Below are 24,796 nucleotides of genomic sequence, written 5' to 3' on the forward strand. Positions count from 1 at the left end.
ATGTACGTTAACCACTTTGTAAGATATTTGAATTATCTTATTATCGGACAATTTTTGTTGCCAATATTGTTTTTCTGTCCCTTACGACATTAACAAGTGCTAGCAAGAGGTAGACAAGTTATAGGAAACATAGACAATTAGTATGATAATTTAAATATTTAAACATCTTACACATACATATATCATAAAGTACGTCGTAATGCCGACGTCTTCTCAGGACGATAGACGCATGTTAGAAGTCCTGCAAAAAACTCGCGACGAACTGCAGCGTTATTATATTCTGTTACGGCTGATTAGGGGTGATCTGGAAAAGATAGCAAATAATTTCTCTGCTATAAACAGTGGAGAGTAAGTAATATTTAAATGTTTATAATTAATTCATTAATCCTTTTGTTGGCAGAATGCAGATATTTTTCATTAGATACAGTCATTTTATATCTTATTGTATAGCTTCGAAAATGGAGCATAATTTTTAGAGACAAGATCTATAAAAAGTTCTGTTTAACAATTACATTATGGATTTAAGATTATTAGGAGAAAAAAATTGTGATTAATATGCATTGAATATTGAATAAATTTTTCATGATTTGTTATTTATGTCGGGAATTTTTACTATTAAAAGCATATAATGATAAGATATATAATTAAATAATTTTTTATATAACCGTACATAGTGTATATTAATCTCATCAGTGATCTCAATAGTATTTAATATCTTAAAGTTATTCAGAAATTAAAAGTATTATAATTTATTTGGTGCACAAACATGTTAATTAACTTGTCATTGATTATTGCTAAAATCCACGGTATTAATCAAAACTGTTTACGCTATATAACCTTTAAGGCTGAATTATACCTATAATTTTATTTCGAATCAAGTAATTATAGTGTATATTTGCATTAAGCACTTATTAAGAACCAATAATTATAATGTATATTATATTGCAAAGTATATTTTATTTGCTTAATAGCATAACAATGCTATTGATAGACATGAATTTGTTGTTTCGTTTTCTATGGTCCCTGTGTTTTGATTATATAAATTGTTATATTTATAAGACAACTTTGAGAGAAATGATTTTTATCATTCTTTAACAATTTTTGTATATGACTTGTATTATATAAAAAATAGAATTAGGCAGAAACTAGAAATATATTATAAATATATGATATATAATATGAGAATAAATAATTCAATTTATAGTGATTGAAATAAATATGTGCTTGTTTTCTTTCAGGAATGCAAGAATCAATTTGAAAAAAGATACATAGAGTACAAATCTACAAAATTATAGATTTTTTATAACAACATGGAGGCTCGTAAATCTATAGTGAACAAGAGGCTGGAGTCTGTGGTGCACCAACATTCACCAACTTCTTCATCGCCATTGCGAAGAAAATCTGTTTCTTTCCAAAATCCACCCTCAACTGCTCTCTCAGTAAATGACGATGAAGCGGAACGTCTTGCTCGTCGACGTGAAATTTTTACATCAACACCATTATCTACCAATACATCCACTAACAAAAGACACTCTCTTGGTTTGGGATTCTTAGCCAATATCCCGGCACCTCAGATGGCCGAGAGCATATCTCAGTGCATAAAATTGAACGCTGAGAACAAGATTAACATTAAGAATGCGTTTAGTTTAGAGATGATCGATTTTATGACATATATGATAAAGAAGCAGGATGCCAATATGTCAAATCTGCAAGTGGCTAGTACATCTTTGGATGTGAGCACCAAGATTTACGGATTTCGTGTAGATAGCGTGCATACCGAAATACTTAAAATAGTGGGCGGATTAGATAAACAAGCGGTCGACGATATGGAACAAAATGCAGGGGAGCATAGGGAAGACGTGGAAGATGCGGAAGTGAACATAGTACAAAAAAAGAAGAAGAAAAAGAAAGCCAAGCAGAAAATTTTTAGCACTGTAGAGTCTTTACGAGGCAATATCGAAATTCAAAAACCAATGTCGATGATGATAGGGGAGGGAGATTCGCAAACCAGCGACATGCTGTATCAAGCGACGCTACCACATCATGCAAATTCCGGTTTTTATCTGCATCTATATAACGATGTGCTTGTTGATATTGCAGAGAATAAATCTGACTCACAAAATAATTCAGATGTAAAATATAGTACCCCGATAATTAATGACTTCTCGAATCTTGAGATCTGCGCATCATATTCGAACTTCGAGTTTCTCGGCTGGTCCGTGGAAGATGAGCCGGAAGAAGATTTGGCTGAGGAAACTGAACATAATGATGATAATAACAGATTTCATTTTGATCTAGAAGCGAGCGTAGAACCCGAAGACGATAACAATCCAGTGCCTGAACCAATGAATTACTTTGATTTCCAGCAAGATGACAATAATGTTCAAGGATGTTACCAAGAGGCAGCGAATCGACGTAGCGAGAATATTTTGGATACGCGCAACGTTCAGATATTAACGACGAATGCATCCGAATATTCTTTTCTCCAGCCGCACATGAATTTGCATTGGGCCGGGCCGTCTCATTGGAAATTTCGAAATTTTGCCAGACCTTCCAATGACGCCGCTGTCAGCACCAAAGTGGTGGGAGCTTGTATGCAAGCTCCGTTGCGCAAGAAAAGACAGACTGAATTATCATATAATGAGAATTCCGACGTGGTTGATGCAAAGTTCGCGTTGAGCCAATCCAATAAATTACAAGCCAAGACCGCGAAAACAGAATGGAACACTGAGGACCTAATGTTACCGGAAGATGTGCATTATGATATTGCGCAAATGACGAAACTGTACCTAAATTCAAGACTGATTTTAAAACCGCCAAACAATGGAAAAGAGAATGATAATAATGCAGTAGCCACCATGGATGTGTCGGACAACGAGAAATACGATTACAACAATCCAAACGACACATTAGAATATTGTCCCGATACGAATAACGGTGATGATTATGAAGAAGGAGGTAGGGATGATTGTAACTTTGAAGATGATGCGTTAGCTGGCCAAAACTTTATCGGTGACAATCTAGTCGCCGCGCCAAAGCTAGCTAATAAAATACCCATTACATATTGTCTCAAGGCGAAAAAAATCGACATGCGACAATTGAAAAAATCCATATGGAAATTGTGTACGAATGACCATATTGATTTAATAAATATTAACGAGGTAGAGGATACCGAAACGAGTGTGATGAAAGAGAGTAAACAATTTAGCGATATTTACAAGATGTTACCAAAATTATTAACGAAAACCAATATCGAAGCATTGAGCGTGCCGATTTCTTTTATATCCCTGTTACATCTTGCAAATGAAAAAACGTTAAAAATTGATTCTTTACCGGACATGTCCGATATTATTGTTGGAGCGGATTAAAAAGACCATTGCTATTATTTTTGTACATATAATGAAAAATACTTAATAGGCAATTTTTTTATGAAGAATATAAACCGTACAATATATATCATATATATTTGCTTTAATTATATATACATCGACATATATTCACATAAGCGTAACCCACGAACAAACTCTACATGTGTTTTGTTTTAATATTGGATTAAAAATTAGATTAATTTCTTTGAATTTTTAAATTAGAAATTAATTTTCAGCAATTAAAGCAAATGTATAAAATATATATTGTTCGGATATAACATTCTTCATAAAAATTATGCTTATTAAACACTTTCTATTAGTATATACAAGAATCATATTAATATTTTTAAATAAAAAATGACATTAGAATTTAAATAAATATCATAATTAAAATCCTCATTACATACGTAAAAATAATAATTTAAGAAATAATAACTAATAATTACATGTGTATATATTTAAATAAAGTTTATTTTGAAGCATTTTGCACAACACTATTCTACACATCTGCTTATGTAAGTAAAATAATTCTGATCATAGGATCGCTTTATATATATCTTACAGAGACCAGTTCGTTGAATTAATGTACACAATGTGAGCTGCCAGAATTTTTTCAAATCGAGCTTATTACACATTAATGTTGCGCTTAAACCGCGATTTTGGTCATTCTGTTTAGTGACTAGGTTAATATATTTAAGTCATGCAGTAAATTTAAGTTTTCGCTAATAATAAAACAGCAAATATCAAAAAAACGTCTCGTCGCTATACGGAAATTTACACAAACGACGTATCGATTCATGTAAATGCAATAGCATCCGCTTTGGCAGTATAATTTTCCGTTCTCCGATTTAGTAACAATGGAATTTCTTCTTTTTTTTTATATATTATATCATAACTTAGGTCTTTTTTAAAAATCCACATTATTGTTACAGTCAAATAAATACATATGCGCATAAACTCACACGTTATAAATAATGTATATATATATAAATATAGAATCTTTTTCGAAACGAACATACAGATACAATGCGGAAGTTCAAATATATGTTATCTCTGTATTGCTTTAACTACGACACCCTGTATAGGCGACGACATGATTCCGCGATTTATCTGCGGTCGCAATTTGATAATGACGATTACATTTTGTACTTTGTAAGTTACTTAATGTACATCTTCATCATAACATCCAGACGAATTATCTTCTTGAAACTTACGATAGCGATATCGTTCTACGATCAGAGAAGATCTCTGGGACTTTTCTATTAATAGCTTGGCCGAAAATTGCGAATACATTATTATAATTCACGTTATTGCACCGAAAAATAATGCTACAAAATAAAAAAAATATAGAAAGAATACAATACATAAGAATATTGCACAAAAATAATAAAGTCTATACATTCTGGTAAAATAAAAAGTACGACGCGTATAATTATTATAAATAGCGCGATAAATATTCTGCCTTGAATAATATATGAAAATAAAATTCACATTGCTTAATAATCTAAATGCAAATCCAAAATGCAATAGAGCTGTAAATAGCACCAAAAGTACGTTCGTTTAAGGAATAGCTGTGTTTTTCTATTGTATCAATGTTACATCGTATTTTAATCGTTTGAATGCCACGGACTTTTGTAGAAACTCGATCGAAAAATTCCAAGTGGCGCGATAGCGCTTGTCTAATTCCGAGTCGAAAAGAGCCAAGCGCGATTGCGCTGTTTTTTACTTATAAGCAATAATTATTATCCAGGGTGTATACTACCGGAAAAAACCTGGAAAACCTGGATTTCTCAGGGATTTTTGTTTTAACCTGGAAAATCAGGGAATTCTCATGGAATTTTATTAAGACTCAGAGAATTTTTTAAAAACTACTTTTTTGATCATTTTTTTTATATTGTAAGTGTAAACATTCGCTCTGTGTAGAATATCTTGAGCGATATCAAGCGTGCAGTTACTGTGAATTTATAGATTGATGCGCTGGCACTTTTGGATATTGGACGGGGGGAGCGCGGTCGCGCCGCTTGGCATTCAAACGGTTAAACAATGTGTTTATAATGATACAACTTTTTTCATTCATTTTCCATGTGTACTGTCGACAAAATGATTCTGTAATGACGGAAGAAAAAAAAATTTTTCAAAAAAACTCGATTGTCTTCATTGATATTTTATAGAAAAAATCTAATTTTTGAAATATATTTATAATTCGCACGATAATGCAACTGTAAGAAAATTAAATTTCTATTTTAATTAGAATTGAGCTTATTCCAACACTTTGTGTTAGAATCGAGAAAGTCTCTTTTGCTCTGCAAAATATCAGACGTATATGCTTCGAGATACATTTTGTTAGCATAACAAATATCGTTTAAATCGATAAAGACAGTTGATACTGTCAACTGATTATTCGCTGATATTATCAGTGAAAACCAGTGGATCTCAAAGAGTGCTACCGCAAAATTACACGTAGTCGTTTATCCGCTTCGAACACCGAAAGCTTGTCAGCGTAAATCGATAAAATCCTGCGATTTTCTTAAACAGACGCGCGTGACTTTTTTTTTCTTACCACAAACAACATTATACGACTAGTGTCTATTTTCTACAACCGTAATTCGAAGGATAATGGAAAAACCTTCCCTTATCGTTCTTAAAATGCGTATCCACACCATAGGAATCTTGAAGCAAAGAAAAGCAGATTGGAAATCTTGTACTACACTGGAGATTCCATTGACCAGAAAATACCAATCACTCGATCTAGATATAAAAATGAGCTCGTGAAAATGGAAATCAGTAATAGAAAACATTACTTATGTAACCAGAGAGAAAGCATAGGATCGATTTTCCTTTAACAAAAATCTAAATGAATCACTAATTATGGAGCAAGTAAACTTTAAAAGATATCTTTATATTGAGTAATATTTGTATTTTTCTGACTCTGGGCGGTTTATCTATCTTCAAATATTCATGAAGAATTCAGACAAAAGTATAGGCCTCCAGTTAAAGATATTTGTTAAAGCAAGATCAATATCAAATTTCTCAAAGAACATATTCCTATCGATCTCTATCTTTCGGACCCATATACCATGTATTGAGAGTATCTCGAGTTAAATATATTTCTCAGAAGATAACATTAGAATCTCTCTCTTTCTCAAGCATTCGCAATAGCGATTCCGTCATCGCTTTCGCTCTCTTTGCACATACATTCTTACAATACAATTGTATCGTGAAAGCTTTCACAGCGAGAAGAATTTTAGGAAGGTCTGCGGAGGAATCGGTACGTGGAGAGACGCCTGATCGACGTCCGCTAGCTTTTCTTGAAATGCCGGATCCTGATCCGCGATACAGGGATGACCCAGCGATCGCCAAAACAAGCAACGACAATTGCGGCATAATTGTATCATTTCGGCGTATTCTTCCCGCAATCCGAACGATCTGGATAAAACAGACGAAATACATATAGTAATGACAAACAAACTTTTGGAATACACTAAATTAATATTTGCAGCACCCTCGGTTCGTATAGAAAAATATATATTAACCTTCGGGCGATAGTGAATATAGTCTTCCAGTCTTTTCCAGGATTGTTTTGTGTGGTGGTAGCGATCTGCTGTGGCGTAAAATGATACTGGGCGAGCTCGCGCCAGATTCTTTGCTCCTGCGCCAAAACAGCGAGGTACTCGCAGGCTTCAGACGAGGCTTCGATATCTCGCGGATCGCTCAAGCGTAGGAGGACCTCCCGCCGGCACTCGGGCGGCAAATCTGACCATTGAGGTTGTTGTTGCTCGTCCGGCTACAACGGCTCGTTCGTTATGATCTTGAATATCCTTGTAAGTATTAAATCGTTTTGCAAACTTTTTTGAGTACCTTACCTGAGTGATAGTAATAGATGAGGCAATCTGCAGGATTCTCTCCAGAGCTGCCTTATGCTTCTCCCATAGGAGGACGGAACCTAGAGGCCTGCCTCCCCAGCAGCAACCGGCGCTGAATGCCCGAACTCTCTCTATAAGACGTCGCAGTCTTCCCGTCTGTTGTTGCGACAGTGACACTACAAATAATCAACGCAGAGGTCAGTTTAGTATGAGCAACATTTCGGGAAAGTATATCCGCGGAATCGAACAATTTTCGATGAATTCATCTCAAAATAAACTAACGAAATCCTTTTACCTTCCAGGGCTACTTCTTCGAGCATGTTGAAGAGCACTCTCTGAGCGCATCCACTGAGACCACCCATTCTATGACTGACCAGGAGATCCAGGAGACGGACGATGTAATTAAAACGACGGCAGTCGTGCACCGCGGACAGGAAATCCAGCCTCTTCAAGGCATCACTCAGGCCATTGAAGCCGGCGATCTGTAAATTTAGGAACGGATAACGATCTCGCTCACTAAGATGTCTAAGTATAGGAGAAGTAAGAACTGTCGACAGTTTGTTACTGGTATCTCTTTTGTTTTGTTTTTTTTTCGTTTCTTTTTCTCGTCGCACTTAACATGTCTCTATCGAGCAAATCTCAGTCTCTTTCCTCTTGCACAAGGTTGGGTCTAAATTAAGACCGGGCCGGAAGGAGTCACTCACCTCGCGTGTGCACTTCAGTGTGATGTGACAATGTGGTTGGACGGCATTTTCTGAAATTGAAGAAAAATGTTTGTCAGTCAAGAATTTTCTCGAGTTTAATTTACTAAGGATGCTCCCCTTTCTTTTGCTCTTTTCCTCCCTCAATGCTTGACATCGGCAAAATTACTTGACCGATATGCTCGACATAGCCGATTCAAATTATTGATATTAAAGTAAAATAATACAAAGAGAAAATACAAGTTTATAACAAACTTGAATTTATAAGTACAACTAACGAAGATCAATTGGAATTGAAATATATTTCAGAATATGGAATCGAAAATGTAAATAAGTTTCAATGGTAATATTACTTCTTACCTTTCTTCTTATCTTTCTCTTTCTTATCGCCGGCATCTTTCTCGCTGCTGTAAGAAAAAAAAACGATATGAAATAGACGCACTTTAGAGATGTAAACATAACAAAATTTATTAGAATTTCAGAGAATCATATTTATTAAAATATTTATTAAATTTATTAAATGAAGCATAAAAAATGTGAAAATTCTTTCCTCTTTGCTTTATATTTAATTCAATTACAATTTCAAAAATATCATGCAAAAACAGCGGTTTTTTAGTATTAATCTATTTTTCATTAATATACATATATGATATACATATATGTACATATACATATACATATACATATACATATATATATATATATATATATATATATATATATATATATATATAATGTAAATATTTTTAAATATATATCTTATTAGATCAGTTTCTTAAATTAAATTTATGATTTGTTTTATGTCGAGTAGAAGTACGCGTGTAGATATTTTCTGCTAGAGGCACTAATATACGATCCCAATTATGGCATAATACACCGCGACCGGTTTCAACGGACTCGTGGCTGTTACCTCTCGCGACAAAGTAAGCTTCAATTCAACTATGGAAAGCTAGTATGTATAATACTGTTCACGAAATAATATTTCATAGGACTTACACTAGTTTTCTTACAATTTTTTTCAGACAAAACTTAGTTTGCAAAATGGAGAAATAATAGGAAGAGTGCATAAAGTATATGTAAGAATATTATATTAAAATATTTTTGATTCTCTAATATAATAATAACATAATAATTATCCATCCTTAATAATATCAATTTTAGATACTCTTAAGAAAATAATTTTTGGACTATTTTTATTTTTATTTTCAGACATGACAATTGATAGAGTTTAATTTAAAAACTTCGAATTGCATAAAAAACCATTGCATAATTTCAAGTAATAAAAATATATAAGATAAGTCATAACGTATTATTTTTATCCGCAATAAATAATGAATTTTTAGCCTGAATTCATAAGAAAATTGATCACAGTTTATATATCCGCTAAAAATTACTGTGAATTATTGATATTATCATCGGGTTTGTATCTGACAAAAAAAAAGAGAGAAACACATGTAGGTGTTCGTATTCACGGTATAATCAGTTAAACAGGCCACGACAAATCCGTCTCGACAGTGGTACCTTTAACAGAGACCATAATCGTTTTATAACACGCCGATCATAATCAACGCAGACACACGTCGCAAATAGACATTAACCATCATTTTCATCGAGGATAATAACCCTTTCATTTCGATCGCGTTAAATAATCACATAAGAAAGAAGGAGGAAGCGAAAAAATGCATCGTAATTGCATAAAATCGCATTAGACAACACATATTACGTAAGCGAGATGACTTCATAGTCTCATAATAGACGCGACATCGATTATTTAACTGTTACTGGATTACAATGAATTCTATTAATAATTTGTATTTAAATAAAAAGTCCAATATACATGAGATTTATTCTCCGCTTTTAAAACTTGCAGATTTATTCGCACGAAGTATTATCGAGACTCGCGAAACGCGGCCAACACCTCTCGCTAATTTTAATAAGTTTCAAAGTATCCGAGCGATCGATATTTATTAAAGTTCTGCCGTTTATAAATCCATTAAAAAAGATACAAAGATGGAACGAATTTTATTGGATATAATGCTTTCCGATTTCTTCTCCGTGATTATTTATGCATGAGCTGTAAAAGCACTTGCATAAACGCGATTCTTTCCAGATTTTTGAAATTTTCGACTCACAAATTGTAAACCTCTCGCAGAGATTTAGGAATCCGATAAATGTCAAATTTAAAAATGTCAAACTTTTCGAGATACCAGATATCTTCTTTAGAGATTTATTTGTGACAGAAATTTTAAGAGAAGAGTTGTTGCATTATCGATTCTAAAGAAGCATACAATCGATATTAAATTATCGTGACTCTTTACGTCACAAGAACTTTTAGGCAATATTATTCCAATATTATTAAGTATCTAATAGCTTGTTATTGTTTGCAATTCTTATAGCAATTCTTATATTTTAAAAGCATGTATGTGCCTTATATATTTTCAAAATAATTTTTGTGAATACATCCAACGTAGTACAACTTTGTCGCATTCCCTCTCGTCACGCTTATGATTTTACCTATCCAACTAATGACGACGTTCGTTCTATTATAGGGACGCAACAATGACCTTGTACGTTAACCGGCGTATATATTCACACGTGCAATAGCCTCGCGTGCGACGTATATTTGTGACTTTTCCGCCTGAGCGAGACTGAATGCGAGAAAACCTCGATTTTAACATATCGATCGGGATGCGTCCTTTCGAATCATGAGCTCGACGAGACGTCTAAGGTCGTCGAATCGCCCGTAGGAGATCTTATGTAAGTTTATATGATGGGATGGAGAGAGAGAGATAGACAGAGAGACAAGGGGGGACGAGAAGATATCTCATCATTAGTTCGTAGGATTATATAACTACTCGTAGTATTCATTACGATCAGTTGTAGACATACGTATACATGCGACGAATAAAGAGTCCAATAAAAAAGCGGAAAATCCCTCGATAATGTTCAATATCGATACCTTGACTGGAGCACTCAATGTCAAGCCGATGTTTTACAGCTTGAAGATAGAAGGACAAATATATTATATATCGAAATATATAATTTGATGTCATATCGCATAGAATGTCCAAGTTTATTATCCGAGTTTAATTTCAATGACGGATTTGTCTATAAAGTTAACTTGTCTATAAAGTTAAAAATGATTAGTTATTAGTTCGATTATTAATAGTTGAAGTGACACAGTTTCGAAATTATAAACAATTACATTGATGGAAGGTTTAGAAAGTCCTATAGTCTCCGTTTCTTCATTTCTCTTTCTATTTCCGAGCCGCAGAAGAACAACACTGATGGTTTATTTTAGTTTTCTTTGTACAATGTAGAGATTGATATATAACTGTAAGTACACTCGCAGCACCCTAAGCATCTTGTTCCATTAGCTCTGCGGCATAAAATGATCGAGCTAGATATATCTCAATAAAAATTATTGAAGAAGCAGAGACGGATTTTAAGGGGATTCAACTCGACGAGAACGACATCGAAAAATAGCAATGCGGAGACTTTCTGCGACGGAATTCAGTATACGCAAAATGAATAGTTAAAGAGATTCGCGAACAAGACTGTATCCAGATTTGGATCGAAATAAATATAGCTACCGTGATTGCCTCTGATAAACTCTCTGTTATTTTAAAACGTGAAAAACAAGGCTTGGAAAAATGTGTTCTTGGAAATTAATAATAATTCTCGTATAACCAGAGATTCTCAAAATTTTCACACATACATGTAGTAGATAAAAAATCATGAAGAAACACAAAAATTTGGAATACTCTGGATAAAAAAAAATAAACTATAGATTAAAGATAATATATCCTTGTAAATAATTTTCTATTTTAAAACTTCTTTAAAACACACCTAAATATTATTTAATTAGTATTTAATAGATCAAAAATGTATTACACTTGCTTTATTTTCTTTTAATATATACATATTTTTTTATATTTTAATATTTTATTTTAATGATAGAATATTTTATTAGTAATAATATTTTATTTCAACGAGTTTTATCAAATTTTGTTGTGCTTAACATTTTTTTCCATGTAAGCAACGTAGTATTTCGTGACAAACATTCGCGAGTCAAGCCAACCTCGTATGTAAGTTGGATGATAAAAGCGAATATAACGGTGATTTTTTCACGAGATAATACGCACGAAACTAAATATATAGTGCAACATACAGCGTGATATATCGCACAAAACGTGCGAATAATTAATGCGAATATAGAGAGTGTCAGAGATTGGTTCGGGGCACGAAACTTTTACTTCCATCGGGTTCACCGACCCTTTCGTGGTGCGGCTAATCCCGTCAGGCTAGGAAAACTCGCGTAGGACGAGTACACGGTTGAATCGTCGAAATAATGGCGCGGGTGGGCGCATCGAGCGTATTAAAATCAACGAGAAACGAGGGAAACGGAGAAAACCGGCTTTTAAATTCTTCCGCACGCAACAATCCGTACTTTCCAACCATTTTATCTAACTGTATCAAGATCATTATGTGTGTATATGCGCGCAACGCGATAATGTAACGGCAAAAAAGCGATTTACTAATCTTCAACAACGAGGTCGGCTTTGATTCTCTGGTGTAGATATGTATTTTTTTATATAAATATACGTTTTTAAATTTAATAAAATGTTTCTCTCGTGAATTTCAGGTAGAAGGAGTGGCTCGTTTCACAACTTTTCACATTCTCATTTGTACTATAATGAAAATAAAATGGGTAAGAAAATTAGTTTTCTAATTTCCTTGTGATTATGTTATGAAGTTAAGAATTCTGATTAAGAATTAAATGCCCGACATTCATACTTTCAACACTATATTAGAATATGTAAGATATCTAATATTTGTAGAATCTTTTTACTTTTAGGGCAAGGATTGAAATTTCGAAAAAAATGGTGCTACTTTATCTGCAACTATATGAGCCATATAGTAATTATAGCAATTATGTTCTTCTTCCTTTAGAATATTTTTGCTAATGTATTGTCAATACATATATGACTTTACGTGCAATATAATTGATAGCATTTTTTTATTTAAAATATGAAGTTAAAAATCATATCAAATTTTTTTATGAGGATTTTCTCTTATTTAAATATTTATAGCAAGCGTGTTCGAAAACGTTTGTTCCGCTCAATTACACAAAACGCACTAATTTCTATATAATCGACAGATTATAAAGATAAGTCTTTTATTAAGAGCACAGAGATTAAAAATGTAAGATAAAATACTCTCTTTCTTCGTGCTATATCATTTTCCTTGAGTTTTCTTTGCCGGTTATAAAAAATAAAATAGATGGTATCGCTGTCGACAGCTTTATGGGTCCAAACACACGAAAAGGCTGCGCTGTCTAACCGAATTTATCAAGGCTGCATGGGCACAGCACTATGGTATTGCGAATTGGTGCAGGTCACGTTACTAGCTAGGTCACGACCCACTTCCGTCTCGGCAAGACTCGCGCTAGTATTTCCCCATTTTGAGAATTTGCCCTGGTCCGCTCAAGGATGCCTAATCTCGACGGGGAAAGGATCTCTCCGCGAATCCAAAGAGATACACAATTCTATCAATGATAAATATCTCATGATTCTTGCTTTGACATGAAACGAAATATATATACGTGATGTTCTATTTCTTTAGAAGAAATTAGTTCAACTTTTAATGGAGTCTTTTATTACGAAACTTGTCAATAAAGACTGAAATTTATCGTGTTTCTGTTTTATATCGGATCTTTCGACGCGCAAACTTGAAATTAACTTTTTCTTAACCAAAATATCAAACAATTAATAATATCAACATTATAAATGATTGAAAATCTTGATTGAAAAAAGATTCTTTACTAATTGATTTTTTGAGAGATATGATCAAATAAATTTTCATTTTCAACTTTATTTTGTTTTATTTAGAATATTAAGATTTATTGTTACCGAGATATTGGATAAAGTTATTAGAGAAAATAAAGCTCCTTAAATAAACTTTTGCCAAAGAAAAATTATCTTCAAGACTTCCAAAGATCTATAAATAAAAAACACTAAGTCTGTAATAAGAAAAGAATAATAAATTTAAAAACTTTTAATATTACATACTAAAAGTAAGAAATAAGTAACTATATATTTATTTTTTTTTCACATTAAAATCTGATTTTATTCAGCGAGTTATTCTATAAACGAAAATAACGAAAACGCAGATATATAAAATATAATTTTTGAATATAAATTTTCGTTGATCAGCAATATTTCCAATCTAAGCTTTCGAGAAACTCGATCTTAGCTTTGATCCTCGTATTAACTTGTCTTCATCTAGCGTGAAGGAAAGGAATAAAGGAATCAGTTTCTTTTGACGAGTGCGAGAAAGCGCGACGAAGAGTTGAGCGCCCTGACGAAACTTTCGTATGTAGAAACGCGAGAGCTTCATATGTGATGTCTCGATATAATTCTCTAAAAAATTTTCATATATTTCTAAGATACAAGTAAGAAAATTTATTTTTATTTATTGATTGCAATGTGTGTGTGTGCGTGCTCTGCAAAAAATTAAAAATACAAAACATATATGTGAATTTTTAAGTCGAATGTTTTATGACAAAAAATTATATATTTAATAAATATAAATATATATATTATAATTTATTTTAAGTAAATAAAAATAAAATGTGTAACACACATGCTGATAATGCAGAAATAATCAATACATACAAAGAAATATGTGTGGCTTTGAAGAATATTAAAATACAACGCACTGTGTGCTAATACAAAATTATGAAAGCGTGTTACGTTTGTAAATATATACATATGTACACGTTCGAGGTTTTCACATCCGCAAAAAATCCGGATGCACGCACGCACCGTTAATTGGAAACGCAAGGGGCACGCAAGATTTGCACCGTTTGAAAACTAAATATTTCAAACAACGCAGCGAGAAATGCTAAATGCTCACCGGCTTCTGGCGGCAATCTTACCGGAAATAAACACGCAATATATAATTACAGTTTCATATAGGAGTTTGTTTCACACACATTGCATTTACTTAATAAATAAAAATAATTATACGAGAGAGATGTGAATAAATATATAGATGATATTTTTATGATACTTATAAATAAAATACAAAAAAATAAATATATACATACTTTGTAATCATCTAAAGTGCATGAGACATTAAAGAGAATAATTAGATATCATATTTTTAACGAACGTATATTTTTTCCAGCAAGTTGTTTGTTGTATATTTTATCATCCAATTATTTTCTTATTTAAAGCATGTTTATTGTGTTACATTATTTGTAGAAACCACTAGTAACTGTTAATTTTTTATATACTTCCCGCAAATTAATTAATTTCTCATATGTCGCATAGTCGCTATATAATAATTATCGATTATTTGGAGTTAGAATTAAGTTCCAAACTAAACGTCAAACGTAGGTACATAATCGATTGAACTTGCAATAGACTAATTATTAGGTTTAGAATAAAAAAGTAATTTTATTTTAGACGAGACTATTGTCTAAAACTAACGCCGATATGAAAGCGAGAATAGCAAAGCAATTATCAAGTTCGCATTGCGAATCGATTGATATGCTGTACTATAAATCTGGTACAAAATGGATAATTTAAGATCTTTCGTCTCTCATAGAAAAGAGAAAATGAGAAACTTCTTATCGAATGATTTAGAAATCATTTAGATTTTAGATTTTTTGTATTTTATGGTTATTTATAAGTATCATAAAAATATCATCTATATATTTATTCATACATCTCTCTCGTATAATTATTTTTATTTATTAAGTGAATGCTCTTAATTATATATTGCGTGTTATTTTTTAATAAAATACCAAGTTAATCATACACTGTATAAATTTACATATTAATAATACATGTAAATTAATGAAAATTTTGCGGCACAAATTTTTATCGAATTATAAAATTTGATTTACAATCTCTATAAGCATTGCAATTTGCATTATTCTTTTAATTAAAGAATTGAATTTACAAGTAGAATTTTTTTTTTAAGTGGTAAGCAAATCTTTGTTTTATTGCTCTTAATAAGATCATGCCTGGTTCATTCGCCAGCGACGAAGAATATTTACGAGGCGGAATAAGTCGCGCGCGGGGGAGTATGTTTACGCGATACAGCTGTTTGCAAATGCGCGTGTTGCGGAGACAAAGAACCGCGCTATGCGTTCTTTGACAGCGCGCCCGTCAACTTAATGCATCGCGATTCTAATTATCTAAGTCTGTCACGGTCACAAACACAACTGGTGCAACGAGCACAATGGGCTTAATATCCGGTCGAAGAAATCACGATGCGCAACCGGCGGTCATCCCGAGGACGAGCAAACCGCCAATAAGCCTCGAAAGTTAATTGCGAGTCCTATAAATCTCCGAAATTCTAAAATCCTATTAGCATGTAGAGAGAACAGTTATATAAGCTACAAAGAAATAGGACATATATCAATCTAGATTAATTTCTAAACAATAACAAATCATATTATAGGATATGTAAGATATAATTATCCTATTATTAATTAAGCTCTTATAAATAAAATGAGTATTTTTTTGCTTCAAAAGAAAAAACAAATTTTATTTTTATATTATATATTTTTTCATGGCTTATCTTTGCATTAAATTAATTTTTAAAGAATTCTTAATTTTTAAAAAGATTAATTTATAAATTTTTTTTTTAATTTTATTTTCAACTTATGTTATGTATGTTTTATATTATACTATTAAATCCATATATCTTTGAAAAAAGTCATAATCTTATTTAGAGTTAGACAATATAATTTAGTGAAGATATATTAACTTTTATTATAGATGTCAATAAGTGAAATTGGTATTTTCTGTTGGGAAAAAATAATTCTCTTTGAGCTGTGAGCTAACAAGCTGCCGACTTTTATTAGCGCTTAATTAATTCTTAATCCGAATGTCAGGAAATCCGTGGATGTGATCTCACTTTCATGACACACCGCACATTTACACAATAGCGTAGATTGAAAAAAGAAAAGAAAATAGATCTTTTCCTTCTGTTTTTTACACGTATAACTATTTGATATGATTCTCGTGATTTTCGATTGATTCAAACGCAAAGCGTTCAGGTCAGCTGCGTTGATAAAAATCAAAACGTGAATAGATTTCGATACAAGTGAACGTATGATTTTTTGCGAAGTAACACAAGCTACAATATATTCAAGAAAAACAAGTTTACGCGCGTATTTATTTCTATCACAAATTAGAAATGTCAAATGCAGTTAATGTCACAAAATTACTCGCGTTTTTTGCTTCTGAATTGAACAATTACAACTAAAACTGATAATATTTTGCTTTTTTTAAATAATGTTTTAACAATTTATTTAATAAAATATTTAAAATTTTCAATTTTAAAAGCATAGAAAAAGAAAGAGAAATATAAAAATCATGTCAATCTCAAGAATATTATTTAATAAATTTATTGAAAAATGATTATAGATAGCTATGCTTATGATATATAATAGGCTTGTCCTTCACTATTTCTACTACACTTTTCTTCATTTTTCGTTCACCCTCAAGGCAGCAATTCTATATTTAGTGATTATCTTCCGATACTATTTTATTGATGTTTTGATATTATTATTTGCTCGAATCACATGGGACTGGCTCAATACGAATCGAATACTTGAAATCGACTCGACTCGCGTTTCATGAGGTACATTTCTAGCGACATCGCTTTAATGACAAAAATGAAAAAAAAAAAAAATTTTTGCATCGCATATTATACGTATTACGTTATTATAGATCAATTTGAATGATATTACAATGTTATTCTACACGCGATCTTGAAAATTACCCGAGTTACGAGTCGCGTGAGCTATTCGAGGAACATGGTATCACCCATGGGTCGTGCCGGAAGATGAGCGAGGATCGACTCGTCGTAAGGATACTATTTCTCATAATATAAATAGTAAGGATAGAAGTAATATTAAAACGACATCGTGTAAAATATCGAATATAAATAAACAAATTAATTAATTTAAAAAAAATATATATTTTTTTATGTATATACATTATATGCATATTATTTGTATATACATATATAGTGATATAAAGATGGCATTCACATATTTGATTAGATTCTAAGACATACGTTATATTCGCGATAGTCGAATTAATCGTATTATATTAAAGATATCAGCATCCATTAATGACAAGGCTGTCATGGAGCATTTCAAAGAACGGGAGACTAGTCGGGACGTTATAATACCTATAGCAGTCACAAAGAAATCTTGAGCCTTGTCCAAGTTGGAGCACTGCGAATAACAATATCCATTTAATGTATTTATACGTTCCTCGTCTTGGATCGATGCAATAATCTGCGTGGCAAATCGAGTCGGTCGGTCAGCGCGAGAATGCTCGCGCTCGCATGTAAACAAACGGAGCTGTCAGTCGGATCGATGTAAACGCCGGAGTAACAGCTGTGCGTCGAGAGAGTCGTAGGCCGCGAAACGAACAAAGAACGACGGAGAGAAGCAAGAGGGGAAGAGGTATAGAAAAAGATAGAAAGAGAGAGAAAGAGCGACTGAAACAACGACTTACCGCAGAAGAAGCGAGAGGGTTTTGTTGTTGGCGCACTCGAGGATCTTCTTCTTCTCCCAACCCTCGACCGTCTTCACCCATTCCTCGCCCGGGCTACGCCAGTCCTTGGATATGAACGGCATCCTGAGGACGCGCGAAGACTGGCTGAGGAAGCGACGACGGGAGTCGACTCGCGTAACCGTGGAGCCCCGAGGCGCACCTTGCCGTGTCCGCGGACTGCGTGGTTCCGTTCCCTTCGCCGAACAACTTGGCTCTGTTCCGCTCTCGGTCTCGCGCTCTGTCGAGCGCGCATGGCTTTGTTTTAGTGACGTCACCGCGCATCAGCTGTGAGGCGGCGTCGAACGGCGCGTGCGCGCGCTTGACGTTCGTACGTCTTCTCAAATCACCTGAGGCCTGAAGTCAGCTGCTTTCGGATCGTATTGAAGATATTCATGTATGTGTGTTCATATGCGGAAGGATAGGTTTTTATAGGTTAAAAAATTCAAGAATAATCGAAAGAAAAAGATTCTGGCCATTACCTTTTGTATCTTGCTGTTATGTAAAAATCCATTAAAGGGCTCAACAGCAAGTTTGATAAAATACGATACGTCCATCTCGAAAATATCTAGCTTCAAACGCGTGAAAATGTATACATGAAATGTATGAGATTTAATTTGTTTAATTATGTGCGCACCTCTTTCTAAAAAAATATCTAAATATATTTACAAAATTTCTTTGTAAAAGATATAAAGATATATAGCGCAGTAACAATGATAAAAGAAAACTAGAATTGACATCTGTCAAATTTTCATATTTTGCAAGCAAGTGCCATCTGTTATCAATAAAGAGAAGTTTCTCATGCTTGCAAAATTTTACTTATGCAGTAAAGTTAGCAGACGCACTCTATTCTTACAATCAGCCGTGTATACATACTTGTATAGAATGTTAAAAAAATCGTGGTACAAACCAATTAAGAGAGGAAAAAAGATTTTTGGTAAATTTAAATGAACTAAAAAAAATATTTAAAATAGTTTCCTTTGCGATTGATTAAACAATAATTTTGTACACTAAATTGCATGTTTATTTGAACTAACAAAATTTAATTATTAATTATTTATCAATTTCTTCCAGATATCTTAAATTCAAATGTATGTTCGCGAGTTTCTAATCTAAGATATCTTGTTAATCTTGATATATTTATCTTATTGTTTATTATCAAACTTTCGAACATCCGAAGAATTAATAAATTTTTTTTACAATAGGCTTGAGTCGATCGAAATGAAACAGTCACCCAATCCAACTTACGCAGGGAAAATGCCACTTTGCATTTATTCTGTCAACGCTGCAAGGGTTTCAAGACACGTCCGTCCGTCACTGACGGCCGGGACAGATGACGTGGCTGTCACGGACACTGTGACAAGTGGACGCGCGCAACCAGTCTCAATCGTTCCGCGCCGCAAACAAATCGTTGTGGAAACGTCACGCGGACATGCGTTTCGGGTCTCTCTGTCGCAGAGACATCGCGCTCGTTTGTAGTGAGCGTCGTGTGTGAATCGTTCATTTGAATTGGACGAAGGTAAGCATCGCGTTACTCTCCTGATTCAATCCGAGCGATTTCGCATTCGTTACAATCCATTACAATTTCGCAATCGCGCGTAAATATGAATTGAACGTAATATAATATCTCTCTCTCTCTTTCTCTCTCTGTAATATGGCACGTGATACGTATACACGCGCGCGCGACATACAGCACTTCTTTACGATATTCTATCTTCATGCTGTCCGACAGGATATGGATCCAGGTATTTCATCGTCAAAGTTATATTACGCGTTTCTCTCGTTTTACGTTGACAAGTTAAAGTAGAGTGCAGCGGATAGAATTATGTCTCGAAGCTTTACTAGAAAACAATAAATTGCATACATATTTATGCTATCACACATATGACATCATGTCGAGTTATATAAATATGCAAGAATGTATTTATCGGCATTATCATTTTAATGCTTACATTAAAGTTATCATGCACAGACAATTCTTTGAAAAAGATTTTAAATATCGTTTATTTTTTCAATAGAGCTTGGATATTTTGCAGCATGATATTTTTATGACAGATTTTAAGAAAATTTGTAATTAACATAGGAAAAAAAATATATATAAAATTTGCATGTGCATATTGCTATTGTTATGTGCATATTGCTATTGTTATATTGCTATCATTATTATGCATGCTAAATATTCTGTCATTGCAATGTTTGAATTTTTATGATATTAAAATGACACAATAAGAAATTATCCCTATTATATGTATAAATAAAAATATTTTTATTTATATTTATAAAATATATATATTTTACTGTATGATTTTATTAATTATTGTATAATTAATTCACTCAATTAGAAAATGTGGGCAAGGAAACTATTCTGAAAGTGACAGATTGGTTACGTGGAATTTGGGAAATGAGACGACGTGCCGGTGGACCAGTTCAACAATGGATTGATTCAATACCATCGCCTAAATCGGACAGTACAAACGAATGTCAAGAACACAACTCGAATAAACCATTAACACCAACAGAGCCTAAAAACATTCCGTTTCCTAAAACTTCAAAGCTTCCAAGCATGACTATATCAGCGCCTATCAATGTTCCTACTTCATCGACAATGAATACACCAATATTTCCAAGGTAGTTAAACATACTTAAGATTGTATTCTTTTTACAAATATTTAATATCCATATTAAATTATGAATATCTATTTGAATTGCAGTTCGCTTCCTCATAGACTGGCACGAGACGCGAGCTTTCAATCAGACAGTAGCCACTGTAGTAGTGTCGAAAGTTTATTAGAATTACGAAAAGCGGATCCGACAGCAATTTTGCTTGATCTTGGTTTCGGCGGTTGCTCAACCAGTCCGCGGGAGAACGATCCAATTTCTCGCATTCCTAAGAGGTTCCTTCAGCCATCATCATTACAAGGCATTGCTATAGATGAGTTTCTTAAGCAACAACAAGAGAATAGTGAATCTTTTGATTCGGTATCTTTAGGATACAGAGGCCTAACAGGTAAGATTGATTTTTCAATAATAACAGTCGTGCTATAACAAATCACCATTTTCTTTTGTAGAAGATAGAAATGATTCTAAATTTATCAATGTCAACTCTTATAAACATCTTAATAATTTCTGTATATGAAATATAGCAAAATCTTTATGATGTTCTTTTATGATGATCATTAAAACCATATTCTTGGGAATAATATAAACCCGCAAATATTTGCCATATAGCATGATAATTTTGTAGGAAGCAATAGCGCATTATGCGCTTCTACACGCGTCCGACAACATAGAAACTCGGAAGCAGATAATTTTGTAAGTTTCGCGTAAAAATTTGTAGACAAAACTGTTTTGATGTATGCACAATTTAATTGTATTTAGAAAAGCTGTTTTGTTTGTTTGTATTATTATAGTCTTTATTTTCGGTGGTCATATAGTTTCTATATTTATAGTTTTTTATATTTCTTCACATTGCTTTTGAGTTTACATAAATCAAATATGCAATATTTTGCTATTTTAAGTAGAAGTTTGTGATTTTATTTGGATTTTTTATATTGTGAAAATATACTTTTAGAATTTCAAGTGCTTAGTAATCATCATATAATAATAATAGACCATCACATTGTCACAACAATAAAGCTATGTGTAATTTTATTTTTACATTAATTTGCATGCTAATATATGCAAAAATAAATATGTTATTGCGTACTAATGCACAATGAGAGCACAGACTTAAAATGCAAGTTATTGGCGATAGAATTTAATGAATGTCTTTTAATGTATTGTCACTTATATTGTGTGTAAAGTAGTATTGAATTTTTCAAGTTGTGTGCAGTATTCATCCATTTAAAAAATATTCATTATGTGATACATAAGCTTAAATTTATCTAGGCCATTATTTGTATTTTGTATTTTTTATACATATAGTATTACATGTGATATTTTCAATATGTAATATTATATGTATTTAATCATTTTCAGCTTATATATCTCATCATTTTAGTTGATGGCAATTATTGTTGACTAAAATGAATATACAGCGAAATATATTTTATTATTTTTTTTTATTTTTAAAAGGATCGCCATATGTAGCTCCATCAGAAATTGTGCAAAAAATTATGGAACGTTTGCGGGAACACGAAAGCCATGAAATGGATACAAATTCATATTATTGTGAGCAGTACAATCCCTTACATCAAAACCCAGGAAGACTTTCTGTGTTGTCTCCTGATAACAGACAGTTTTTAGAACAACCACGTTCCAAGAGTCCTGATATGTGCAACAAACGTATGATTATAGGTAAATGAAAATTTTGGTACAAATTATTCTGTCTTAATATGTAATTTATCTCTATATTATTATTCTCTATAAATATTGAGTAAAATGTATCTCTTGTAGGACAAAAATCATTTGCTTTTGGATGCGATGGAAATTTAATCGAAATATCCAATGATACAAATCTTACGTCCAATAATACAATAGATAGTCGTAATAATTCATTGGATATTAATGAACCCATAGAATTAAAGCAATCACCTTTAGATGAAAGTATAACGCTTGAACATCGGTATTTTTCAAACAAAGACAAAAAACTAACGAAACAATTATCGTTTGATACTGTAGATTTTCCCGAAACTGACCAATTATTAAAAGACAATCGGGAGATCGCGAATAGTTTGAATATTGCTCAAAATGGCACAAATGTAGATAATAATGAGCAAGAATATAATTCATTCAATACAACTTCTACAAAAGATGAAAAACATGAATTTTTTGATGTTCGAAGAGCTAGCGATGGATCGTGCGATACTAAATCATTAGGAAGTAAAATATTTGACGGAAGACGAAGATTTAGTGATGGCGCAATGCGCTCTATTGAAAGCCAAAGTACGGAATGCACATTAATGCAAAAGAGAAGAAGTCTCAAAAGACAGTCTAGAGTATGTGATACAACTACAAATTATTACGAACCTATTAGGTCTAGCATAACAAATGCGATAATTGAATGTAAAGTAGACAATGAAGAGGAAATATCTAGTGATGTAACTAATAGTACACACCAACCAAATATGCTAAAGCCACTTGAGTCAACTGAAAGTAACAATCTAGAACTAAAAACAGATACAGAATCTTTACTTAGAGAACCCAATTATATGTCTTCACTATCAAAAATTAGCGAAACTATTGATAAAATGAAATGCTTTGGAACTATAGAAAATTCAGCATCGGATGAACATTCTTGTTTGCAAGATAATCAAGTTTGTTGTTGCAAAGATAAAATTTGTATAGATTGTAAGCGTAGTAAAAACTATCCAGATTGTTGTCGTCATGTCGACAAACGGAAATATTGGAGGAAGATGAAAAAGATAATGCGAGAAAATAAAAAATTAGAGGATAAATTAGCAAAAAGTAGGAGAGAAGTGGCAGAAATTCGTGACATGCTAAGTAGCGTTTTATCAGTCAGAATGGAACCAGGATTTTAAGTAGATTGTTAAAAAACTTGCTATTTTTGTGAATAAGGAAAATGATTAATTGTGTAGTTATATGATCTTGTGATATAGTTAAATGTGTGTGTGTGTGTGTGTGCGCGTGCGTGCGTGCGTGTGTGTGCGTGCGCGTGTGTGTGCATCAGGGTAAAAAATTAATAATACTTCATAAACTCGAACTTTCTATAACACTTTATGAATTAATCTATATATTCTCCTATTTTAGAAATCTCAAATATTTTCGAAGCTCGTGTTTTATAAGATATTAACAGATATTTCTATAATGTATACACATGAGAACAATCACTTTTTTAACTATTTTTAGTTAAAATCAACAAAAAAGAAAACAAATAAGATACATTTAATTACCTCTATACTAAATACATCATAAAAATGTTAACACAAATTTTCGTATATATATTTACATCTCTATTTATAATTTGTATATTTTTTTATACATTTTATTTAATACAAATTATAAATAAAGATGAAAATATTATATTTTATGTAATATACTAGACATTGGCATATAATCAAAAAAGATGCAATAGATTTATCATTATATTTTGTTGAAAATATATGTTAGTGTGATTATTGATATATGTAATTTATGATATAATAAGATGAATTCATATGTCAAATTAAACATGTCGACAGTATTTTGAAGCTAACTGAGAGAAAAAGAATTTCTTTTTCAATAAATTAGTAGCGATTAAATGACACTATTAATGCATCTGGAAACTATTAACTAAGTTTTGTGTTATCTCGTTTAAAATGTATATTTTAACATGACAT

General features: G+C 32.5%; 3 protein-coding genes and 1 long non-coding RNA gene across 8 annotated transcripts; 3 read left to right on the forward strand and 1 right to left on the reverse strand.

Annotated features, from left to right (window-relative positions):
• Positions 1 to 8: 8 nt before the first annotated feature.
• On the forward strand, positions 9 to 4,854 carry LOC145963495 (condensin complex subunit 2-like). The gene is made up of 3 exons (XM_083085505.1): positions 9 to 140; positions 218 to 348; positions 1,239 to 4,854. The coding sequence occupies exon 3, from the start codon at positions 1,311 to 1,313 to the stop codon at positions 3,366 to 3,368; it is 2,058 nt and encodes a 685-aa protein (XP_082941631.1). The 5' UTR covers positions 9 to 140; positions 218 to 348; positions 1,239 to 1,310; the 3' UTR covers positions 3,369 to 4,854.
• LOC145963498 (F-box only protein 32) lies at positions 3,822 to 19,198 on the reverse strand. 3 transcript variants are annotated; one of them, XM_083085513.1, is made up of 9 exons: positions 19,001 to 19,198; positions 18,483 to 18,885; positions 8,293 to 8,339; positions 7,936 to 7,985; positions 7,527 to 7,713; positions 7,232 to 7,407; positions 6,902 to 7,152; positions 6,564 to 6,794; positions 3,822 to 6,116 (listed from the first exon to the last, which is right to left on the reverse strand). In XM_083085513.1, the coding sequence occupies exons 2-8, from the start codon at positions 18,602 to 18,604 to the stop codon at positions 6,596 to 6,598; spliced, it is 1,032 nt and encodes a 343-aa protein (XP_082941639.1). In that variant the 5' UTR covers positions 18,605 to 18,885; positions 19,001 to 19,198; the 3' UTR covers positions 3,822 to 6,116; positions 6,564 to 6,595. The 3 variants fall into 3 exon arrangements, with proteins under 3 accessions (XP_082941639.1, XP_082941637.1, XP_082941638.1); XM_083085511.1 differs by having other exon boundaries at positions 3,822 to 6,794; positions 19,001 to 19,197; XM_083085512.1 differs by lacking the exon at positions 19,001 to 19,198 and having other exon boundaries at positions 3,822 to 6,794; positions 18,483 to 18,893.
• On the forward strand, positions 7,538 to 12,910 carry LOC145963500 (uncharacterized). The gene is made up of 6 exons (XR_014436183.1): positions 7,538 to 7,771; positions 8,744 to 8,855; positions 8,955 to 9,008; positions 10,482 to 10,689; positions 12,578 to 12,643; positions 12,791 to 12,910. It is a non-coding gene; the product is annotated as an uncharacterized LOC145963500 (long non-coding RNA).
• Olf186-m (Ki-ras-induced actin-interacting protein-IP3R-interacting domain olf186-M) lies at positions 18,499 to 24,289 on the forward strand. Of its 3 annotated transcripts, XM_083085507.1 has the most exons (7): positions 18,499 to 18,915; positions 19,724 to 20,037; positions 20,212 to 20,263; positions 20,861 to 21,146; positions 21,230 to 21,525; positions 22,593 to 22,814; positions 22,914 to 24,289. In XM_083085507.1, exons 3-7 carry the CDS (start codon positions 20,254 to 20,256, stop codon positions 23,996 to 23,998), a joined length of 1,899 nt encoding a protein of 632 aa, XP_082941633.1. In that variant the 5' UTR covers positions 18,499 to 18,915; positions 19,724 to 20,037; positions 20,212 to 20,253; the 3' UTR covers positions 23,999 to 24,289. The 3 variants fall into 3 exon arrangements, with proteins under 3 accessions (XP_082941633.1, XP_082941634.1, XP_082941632.1); XM_083085508.1 differs by lacking the exon at positions 20,212 to 20,263 and having other exon boundaries at positions 18,500 to 18,915; XM_083085506.1 differs by lacking the exons at positions 18,499 to 18,915; positions 19,724 to 20,037 and having other exon boundaries at positions 20,048 to 20,263.
• The last annotated feature ends 507 nt before the right edge of the window (positions 24,290 to 24,796 follow it).

The sequence above is a fragment of the Camponotus vicinus genome, unplaced genomic scaffold (genome assembly GCF_025532165.1).
Source record: "Camponotus vicinus isolate PSW18456_S1 unplaced genomic scaffold, iyCamVici1.0 SCAF_12, whole genome shotgun sequence".
Taxonomy (NCBI): Eukaryota; Metazoa; Arthropoda; class Insecta; order Hymenoptera; family Formicidae; genus Camponotus; species Camponotus vicinus.

Excerpts from the sequence above, each read along its gene's own strand:
- LOC145963495 (XM_083085505.1), top strand. The coding sequence starts at position 1,311 with ATGGAGGCTCGTAAATCTATAGTGAACAAGAGGCTGGAGTCTGTGGTG.
- LOC145963498 (XM_083085513.1), bottom strand. The coding sequence starts at position 18,604 with ATGCCGTTCATATCCAAGGACTGGCGTAGCCCGGGCGAGGAATGGGTG. Across the intron at positions 7,986-8,292 it reads AGAGAAAGATAAGAAGAAAG|AAAATGCCGTCCAACCACAT; the intron begins GTAAGAAGTAAT and ends CTTCAATTTCAG. Across the intron at positions 7,153-7,231 it reads CATCTATTACTATCACTCAG|CCGGACGAGCAACAACAACC; the intron begins GTAAGGTACTCA and ends GAGCCGTTGTAG.
- Olf186-m (XM_083085506.1), top strand. The coding sequence starts at position 20,173 with ATGGCACGTGATACGTATACACGCGCGCGCGACATACAGCACTTCTTT. Across the intron at positions 21,147-21,229 it reads AATACACCAATATTTCCAAG|TTCGCTTCCTCATAGACTGG; the intron begins GTAGTTAAACAT and ends TTTGAATTGCAG. Across the intron at positions 22,815-22,913 it reads CAACAAACGTATGATTATAG|GACAAAAATCATTTGCTTTT; the intron begins GTAAATGAAAAT and ends TATCTCTTGTAG.